Source organism: Bombina bombina, chromosome 1, assembly GCF_027579735.1.
Source record: "Bombina bombina isolate aBomBom1 chromosome 1, aBomBom1.pri, whole genome shotgun sequence".
In the NCBI taxonomy this organism is placed as follows: domain Eukaryota; kingdom Metazoa; phylum Chordata; class Amphibia; order Anura; family Bombinatoridae; genus Bombina; species Bombina bombina.
In genome coordinates, this window is record NC_069499.1 from 529,209,223 (window position 1) to 529,218,631 (window position 9,409).

A 9,409-nucleotide genomic window follows, 5' to 3' on the forward strand; every position below is an offset into this window, starting at 1 on the left:
GGTGGGTTGGGGCTGTGAGCTGTGTCTAACAGCGCTGTATTGCTGAGCGTTACTGAGCCGCTTCTGTTCCTCAGACAAAGTCTCTTTCTGGGAGGGCATTCCACAATAAGGAGAAGAGGGGTTACCTGCATAATCTATGGACGGTAGGCTCTTGTTCAGGAATGGAGTATCGCATCTGTTCTCCTTACAGATCGTAATAATGTCCTCATATTGGCGATCCATTTTACTCTCCAACTCCCGCAGGAGGAATCTGACGATTGCATGCGGGTCCTCCATTGGAAGGCAGTGTCCCAGACGTGCTGTATTCTATATTAGGTCACACACTTTAACTGTTCGGCCCCTCTGCGAGCGTTGTTACCCCGCAATTGTTAGGAGCCAAGTGGAGATAGGGGTTTCAGATGTCCCAGTCGATGTAGCTGCTCTCAGTACTCAAACCCTCTAAAGTCCCTTAGATAAAGATAGGTGTACATAGCTTTAGCTAGCGTCTGTGCTCTAGAGGGATATGGGCGCCATTTGCCGCCACCAGGGCCTCTTCATATCAGAGTACTATACCACCATTGCTGCACTGAAGAAGCGACCAAATGCACCTTAACTGTGTATATGGGCTCCTACTTGGGAGCGTGGATGGTATGATGGCTTCTTTAGGTCAAAAATCTCACTAAAATTAGGTAAATAAAAGGTTATAAGAGGAAGCCTCAGATAAACGTGTCTGCTCTCGTTGGCGGTTAGCTCCGCCCCCCAGGCAATGTATTATTTAAATGGGTCAAGACTTAGCCAAACAGAGGAGGAAAGGGATGTGGGAGTAGTTATAGATAACAAGCTAAAGATAGGTGCACAATGCAGGGCAGCGGCTTCAAAGGCTAATAAGATATTAGCATGTATTTAAAGAGGCATTGATTCAAGGGAGGAAAGCATAATTCTGTCACTATATAAATCCCTGGTAAGACCTCACCTTGAGTATGGAGTGCAGTTCTGGGAATGGATCACAAAAAAAAGATATTGCAGAACCAGAAAAAGTTCAGAGAAGGGCCACATAGTTAATAAAGGGAATCGAGAATTTAAGAGGATAGGCTAGCCAAACTGCGTCTGTTTTCTCTAGAATAAAGGTGCTTGAGAGGTGACATGATTACTTTATATAAATATATTCAAGGCCCATATACAGAGATGGCAGAAGCTCTGTTTATTAGAAAACTGTTTGTGACAAAAGGTCACAATTTAAGGTTGGAGGAAAGGAGATTTAATCTCCTGCAATGGAAACATTTTTTCAATGTAAGAGCAATAAAATTGTGGAATTCATTACTAAAGGATGTAGTGAATGCCAATTCCCTAGATACATTTAAAAATGGTTTAGATACATGGATATGATTGCTTGTATTAAATGGGTCACCTTTTAGTGGGATTAATTTATGCTCAACTGGAGCTTTTTGTAAGTATATTAGATTTGTATAGGTCAAACTCGATGGACTTCTGACTTTTTTTAAGCTCATCTACTATGTTACTATATTAATATTCAACCACCGTCATGGCTACTGTTCACCAAAAAAATGAAAAAATATATACAAGAAAATACAACTGCTCTCCATTCTGCCCCCCTGCTCTAAATAAACTGGCCACTCATCCTCATTTTGCTAGTCCAGCATTCTCTCCTCTCCTGTCAGTCTTCTTTCTCTGCGTGTCACAACTGTCGATATCTTGTAGATATGTATTCTTTGTTTTTACATTTAATTTATAGAGATGATGTGTTTTTTATTTGGCGCAATTCAATCATCATCAAAAAGGGTCTTAGCCACTGTTGGCATGGGCAGCGCCATTTTGTTTTTCTGGTCCAATCATTTGGAGGTCAGTGGTTAATATTATAATTGTTTATCCAGTGTGTGTTATCAGCTGACTGGTGGGTGTTGAGCATTTATAAAGTTTCTTTGGCTCTTGAAATCAATGGTCTATTTTGTTGCCAATATTTAGTCAATAATTTAGGTCGGCTGGATTGTAATTGCTGAAGTTAATGCTGTCTATGCATCGTTTGGGTGAATTTTCCAATATCATATATATATATATATTTATATATACACATACATACATATATATATATATATATTTATATATACACATACATACATATATATATATATATATATATATTTATATATACACATACATACATATATATATATATATTTATATATACACATACATACATATATATATATATTTATATATACACATACATACATATATATATATATATTTATATATACACATACATACATATATATATATATATATTTATATATACACATACATACATATATATATGTATATATACACATACATACATATATATATATATATATATATATATATATATATATATATATATATATATATATATATATATATATATATATATATATATATGAAATGCACTTTAATTATATGGAACAAATACTGCAATTTATCAGGAGTGACTGTTAGTTTAAAAAAATGTACTTAATTAAGCCTTGTACAAGATAAAATTATCTACACACTAAATTGTATTTTAAAGAAATACTTTGTGTAGTGTTAATAGATCTAGAGTAAAACATTTCTATTTAAACTTCATGCACATTTTGGGCTAGATTACGAGTGGTGCGCTAACTGTTGCACGTGAGCGAAAAGGGGCTTAATCATGGTTCTTTGCGTGTTGGAAGTAGTGTGCGTATTACAAATGGAAAGCAAACGCATTTGCTCAAGCACAATTGAATTTATCATGTGCTGGGATAGCGCAACTTCAGAGCTCTGGTTAACTGTCATGCTCAACAAAAAAGTTGCACTAAACACTCATGATAGCACTGCCTAATAAAAATAATTTTAACAAATTGCAATAAAAAGTTAGAAGGGCTCAAAGATATGAGGTCTTCAGAGTTTTAAAAAAGGACTGCAAAGGGCTTTAAGATAGAGGTACATACATATACATGTCTAAATATTTATGTTTTTATATATATATATATATATATATATATATATATATATATATATAAATGTGTGTATACATATGTATTTATATGTGTATATATGTATTTACAGAAATATATACACATATAAACACATAAATGCATATGTATACAGATATAGACATATATAAGTGCATTGGAGAAGTCAAGTAGCTGAAAGCATGACATTCATATTTAATAAAGTGTTTAAAGTGAATATAAGCTTTCACGAATGAGTGCCCGTTTTTTGAAAATACTACTTACGTCAGCAATGACGAATCCGTCTTCTTCCAATCACGCCCCCCCTCCCCCCAGAGCAAACATTGCCTGAGGTCACACACACACATATATATATATATATATGTGTGTGTGTGTGTATATATACATATATATATACATACACACACATAAATGTTGTCATACATACTTAGACATGCATATGTATGTATCTCTTTGTTAAAGTCTTTTGCCTGCCTAATTTTCTAACACCTGTGACCTCATATCTTTTATAACTTTTTTTAATAAGTTTTATTAGATAGTTTTATTGTAAGTGTAAATGTATTTTTAAATGTACTTTTGATGTGTTTTGTGCACTCACCTAACAGTTAACAAAAGCTCGGCAGTAGTGTTCAAGAAAATGCATTTACTTTCAACTTGGAATGCACGTGCTGCTTCTGACAAGTGCAAAGAGCCGTGATAAACCCCTTATTGCTGATGCGCAACAGTTAGCGTGCCGCTTGTAATCTAGCCCTTAAATTGGATAATACAAATATTTGCTTATATCCTTGCTAATAGGCTTACCCAGATCAGCCCTTTGCTCCATATCTCACAAGTAGAATAATCTACCCTTTTTCTAATTTTACTTGCCTTTTTTAATTGCCCATCTGTCTCTGATCTTTTTTTTCTCCTACAATTATGTTCATAAAAATGTGTATGGAAGAAATGCCTGCAAAAGCTGTTAAGTAGTCTTTTTAACAGGGTCTACATTGGAATTTTGAGCTCTAAAGTTGAAAGTGAACAATATTGAGACATTTAACGATTTAACGAAAGGAACACTGAAGTCATTTTTTCATCACAATACATTTCAGTTTTTGTTCTCTAGAAGACACATATCCTTATCTCGAATAAATTCACTGTTTTATGCCATACTTGTAGAGGCACTGTCCACTACTTAAATGGACAGTTCACCTCAAAAAATATCTCCAATTTGAAATGTTCCCAATGATTCATTTTACCTGCTGGATTGTATTTAATTGTTTACAATTAGCTTATTTACCCCTATTTTGGCCTTTTAAATAGCTGATTTAGCTTGTGGTATCCCAACCTACACTGAAACTTTTGATACTGGAGTCTCAGCTATTGAATAGCCTAAGTAAACAAAGCCAACAAAAGAAATGACACTCTCAGTGGGGCGCAGAATAGTTAAGTAATAACATGATCATTTTCCATTGTTCTCTCTATGTATTGAGCTTTAGTTTTCAAATATAAGCTAAGGAAGCAAGTGTGTGTACACAAAGTGATAACATAGTCAGATATATTACCTGAAGCTCAACCCATTGTAATAGGCTGTGATTTAAGAGCACAACACCAGCTACTTCATATACACAAATAAACCTGAAAATGCAATTTCTCATACATTTTATACTCTACAGCTGGTATAACAAGTCATTGAACATACATTAATATAAAAACAATTTTACAGTGTACTGTCCCTTTAAGCAGAGGCAGTTACTTTATCAGCCAGTGAGGATAAGCATGAAGTACAAAATCAATACCAGTATTAGTTTCAGTTTTAACAACGTTTACTTATTTTTCAAACAAAAAGAATGATATATTTGCAATGTGTATACATACTGCTCTTTCATATGCATGATGTACTTTTTTAGTACAATGTCCCTTTAAGGAATACTAACATCATTTAAGCCCTAACACATGCTGATATCTGAGGTAATCCTTTAAACAGCAGTATTCTCAACAATGTCTTTTGTTCAAAACAATTCTGTTAGTTTCAACAGCAAACCAGAAAATAATAGGTTGCATGCCTGAGTTAGTGATTTTTTTTGTTTCCAGCCCATGACGAGGAGAGTGCTGACTTTGCCAATGTTCTTTGTTTAATTGAGATATTGTTATGTAGATTTTGTCCTCAAGAGATATATATTGGAATACTATTTGCCCTTACTGTATCATCTGCATAACCAACACATACCAGAGATGGGAAAGGTAATTTAGTAGCTAAATTGTAATCTTGCAATCATGTTATATAGTGAGTGTTATAGAGTAAATACAATTAATTATACTGTAGTCTTTTATACCCAGGTCTGACTTACATTGATTTCTATAATATGAGAACATGCTTGCTTAAACATTAAAACAGTGGTTGACTGACCACTTATTTAAAGAGACGGTAACCTCAAAATTAAACATTCATGATTCAGATAGAACATGCAATAGAAAACACTTTCCAGTTTACTTTTTTCAGATTGATTTCTCTTGGTATCCTTTGTTGAAGAGTAAAATTAGGTAGGCTTGTAGTAGCTTGGGAGCATGCATGTGTCTTTAGTACTCTATAGCAGCAGTGTTTACAAAATATTGGCAAAGAAAATAAATTAATATGAAAGCTTTTTGGATGATTAGTTAAAAAAAAAATATTTGGTTCCGGTCTGGGGATTTATCTCTTAAATGTTTATGTTGTTTTCTTTTCTGTGACCAGTAAGGGAAAGATATAAGTGAGCTGTTGCACTGATCAAGCAATTCCTATGTAGCATTTTGCTGTAGAATACACAACCAGCCCCTCTAGGGCAGCAGCAGGAAAATTACATGAAAAGTGGACAAAATAAATAATAGAAGTATATTGGAAATTATATTTATTAGACATAATTAAACATGTTATAAAGAATTACATTTTTTGTTTAATTTCTCTTTAAATCAATATTAAACAGTATGAGATTGTAATATAAAATATTTAATTAATGAGTTGTTAAATAACTTTGCAATATATGTATTATTTATCTTATACCCTTTTCCAGACAAAATTGGACTCCACAAGAATGCATTCCAGTAAATAGAATCATTTTTATAATATACAAAAATGCTTCTAATAAAAGCTATAGCTGTTTTAAAAGTGTATTTAAATATGCACCGTGCACCAGCATTTTAAATACAGCTCTTTCTCAAAGAGTCTAAGGTGCTTGCACAATCTGATAATGATTCAATTTGTTAATTGTTGACATGATACAAGCCCCACTGGCGCTCCGAACTGCTACAGTATTTGAAATGCTGTTGCAGTGACAATATCTTGCTATGCTTCACATGCACGTGCAGAGACAATTGTTAGCACTAAAACAGTGATAACTTTTACTAGAAGCATTTTTGCCAATACAAGTATATTGCAAATATGTTTCTATTCAAATATATAATTCAACTATGTGCATTTCAATTTTGATCAGAATGTCCCTTTAATTTAATTCTGAAAAGTGTTGATATTCTAAATTCCACTGAAAGGCTATAAAGTAATGTGAGCAACCATGTTTGGACTTACATTCTCCCGTTTTCTCACTCTCCTGCTGAGGACAATTAGCGAAATATGTGAAACAAGCAATAAAAGAGACTGCCCAAACAATGCTTTGTGGAACATAGTATTATTTAACAGGTTTTTCACACAGCCGTGTTTCCACAAACTCTATTTTATTAAATAATATATAATTGATAAATGAGATACAGTAAATAAAAAACTAGTTCAAACATGATGGTGCCTATTACTTTATAGAAACTAGAGCACTTTATAGAAACTAAACCTTTGCACTTATATCTTCAAAATGTAAAGAAATAACATGATTGTAAAAAATATATCTGCATGTAATTCTAAGGCTAATTTTTGCTTTGAATACATCATCATGTCTAGTATTTACTGTATATATATAAGTGCATTTATATCAACACTACTTTTCACATGTTTTTCTTTTTTAGTTTTAATATGATAATTGTGGTTGGCAATTCCAGTCAAGTGCTACTACAAGTCAAAGATTTCAGACTTTCATTTTTAAAGTATGGGTGCCAAAATAACTCAACCTATACATGTCATAAAATCTAAAATCCAGCCTTGTAAACAACACTCGAGAGTTTGTATTACAGATATAGGTTGGGGTGTAAAAATATCTCTATGGTTTACTAGCCAGGAGTTAAAAGCTACTAGCCCAGAGGGAAAAAGTTATTAGTCCACTCATTGTTAAAGATAGGATAAAGTCAAACTTCTAAATAGTTCTTCTGCAATTTCTAAGTCGTTCCGGCAATAGTGGACCACTGGAAATTTCAAGCCCTGGATATAGGTGTTAAAAATGTTCGACAAAGGGGTTGATCACAATCTTTTAGAAAAATATATCTAATAATTTTTCTACCAAAATAAATAAATAAAAATAACCATTAACTAAAGATGTGCATTCAGAGGTTTTGTGAACCTCTGAATGCAGAAGAAGGTGTTTATTCTTGTGCAATAGCAAGATGCTAGAATCTGGATTTCCACAGATTTTAGCATCTTGCTGATGCACAAGAATTATTTTGGCAACGAAAATAGCTCAGCAGCATGAAGGGCTGACTTCCACATTCAGAGGTTCACAAAACCACATCTCTACTATTAATGTCTATGTGTATTTTTGTAGAGAAATTATTTTATAAGCTTTTCTAAAGGACCGTGGTCAACCTAAAAGTCTGCAATGTATAGAGACAGTTTGAGGAATGTCATTGGATTACATTAATATCTTATGATCAAAATAAATTGTAACTCTGCTTATAGATCATCTTCTATGAAGACAGGAACTTCCAAGGCCACTCTTACGAGTGCAGCTCTGACTGTTCAGAACTAAACTCACACTTCAGCCGTTGCAACTCAATCCGAGTAGAGAATGGAAACTGGATGTTATATGAGCGTCCAAACTATACCGGACATCAGTACTTTGTGAAGAGGGGAGAGTACCCCGATTGTCAGCACTGGTCTGGTCTGAGTGACTCAATCAGGTCCTGCCAGCTTATTCCTCAAGTGAGATACTGTATTTTATCATGTTAACTGCTAAAGAGTTGATTGTTCCCTTAAAAGATTTTTTTAATAATTTGACAAATAGTGCAGTAATTCCAAATTGTTGTTTTATGCTAATGAGAAGCATGTTTATAGTTTAGTAAATATAGTCTTTAGACTATCACAAATAAGGTAGTAAAGAAAGGTGTAGATGAGCAGTTAAGTGGAGAGTTTAATAGAACAGGAAATATATCAAGAAAATCATAAGTCTCATAATACATACAAAATTAACTCTTCTACCACCATTTCTAGGGGGTTAATGTGATTCTGAATATTTCTGTACAGTGGACATTTTTGCTTTACAAAACTGGATTTTGATATTTACATTATACTGGAGGAAAGGCTTCTAACTGGAAACTGGACCTTCTGTCTAAAGTAAATGGGTGAAATTTACTGATTCCTTTAATATTTTAGAATACCTAAATTAAAAAGGACCCTAACGCTTGATTTTCCAGCCATTTCATTATGTTTCCCTCATTGGAATCACACAGACAGCTAGGATTTCTTTGTGTTCCCAAGATTTAGTCATTTTAAGACTTGGTCACCCCTGAGGATGACGTATGTTACTGCAAACCACTAACAATTAAAATATTCTAGATGGTTATATGTAATCAAATTATTTCATATATTATTTACTGTACCTGTTGGATGGCACAAAAGAACCAGAATGCCAAGCCTTCCTAGATTTCTTTTTTAAGTATTATGTAAATTAGTTCTTAAAATTATTATTATTTGCTTTTTCCAGACACCCTTTACTTCCTTTTTGGTCTTTGTCCATATGACACTGGTGTCTTAGAGTTTTTGAAACTCACGCATTTCTTATAGTTACGTGAAAATAAAAAATAAAAATCTTTTTACATTTATAAGATTTTGTGTTTACCATCATAGCATCGTGGATCCTTCAGAATCAGAATTTATGAAAGGGAAGACTTCAGAGGTCAAATGATGGAATTAACAGAGGATTGTCCCCACGTGAATGAGGAATTCAATTATCATGACATCCACTCCTGTAATTTACTTGAGGGAATCTGGATCTTCTATGAACAGCCCAACTACAGAGGGCGCCAATACCTCCTAAAACCTAGAGAATACAGGAGATTTACTGACTGGGGAGCCATGAATGCCAGGGTTGGATCCTTGAGACGCATCATGGACTTGTATTAAAATGTTGACATTTTTTCATGTGCTGAAGCTTATTGCCATTTGCCTAATAAATTAATTTTCTTTCAAGATTAGTTGTGAGTAATTTTTTTATGTATCACATAAGTAATATATTAAAAGGCCCTTATAGCGTTAAAATGACATGCTCTAATCTGTTAACTGCCACTGATCCAATCAGCAGCACTATTCACACAACCTAGCTGCCTGACTA

The 9,409-nt window shown here is 33.6% G+C and overlaps 1 protein-coding gene across 1 annotated transcript; it reads left to right on the forward strand.

Moving 5' to 3' along the window:
- Window positions 1-5,180: 5,180 nt before the first annotated feature.
- On the forward strand, window positions 5,181-9,201 carry LOC128638757 (gamma-crystallin 1-like). Its single transcript, XM_053690897.1, has 3 exons — window positions 5,181-5,189; window positions 7,759-8,001; window positions 8,926-9,201. Exons 1-3 carry the CDS (start codon window positions 5,181-5,183, stop codon window positions 9,199-9,201), a joined length of 528 nt encoding a protein of 175 aa, XP_053546872.1.
- The last annotated feature ends 208 nt before the right edge of the window (window positions 9,202-9,409 follow it).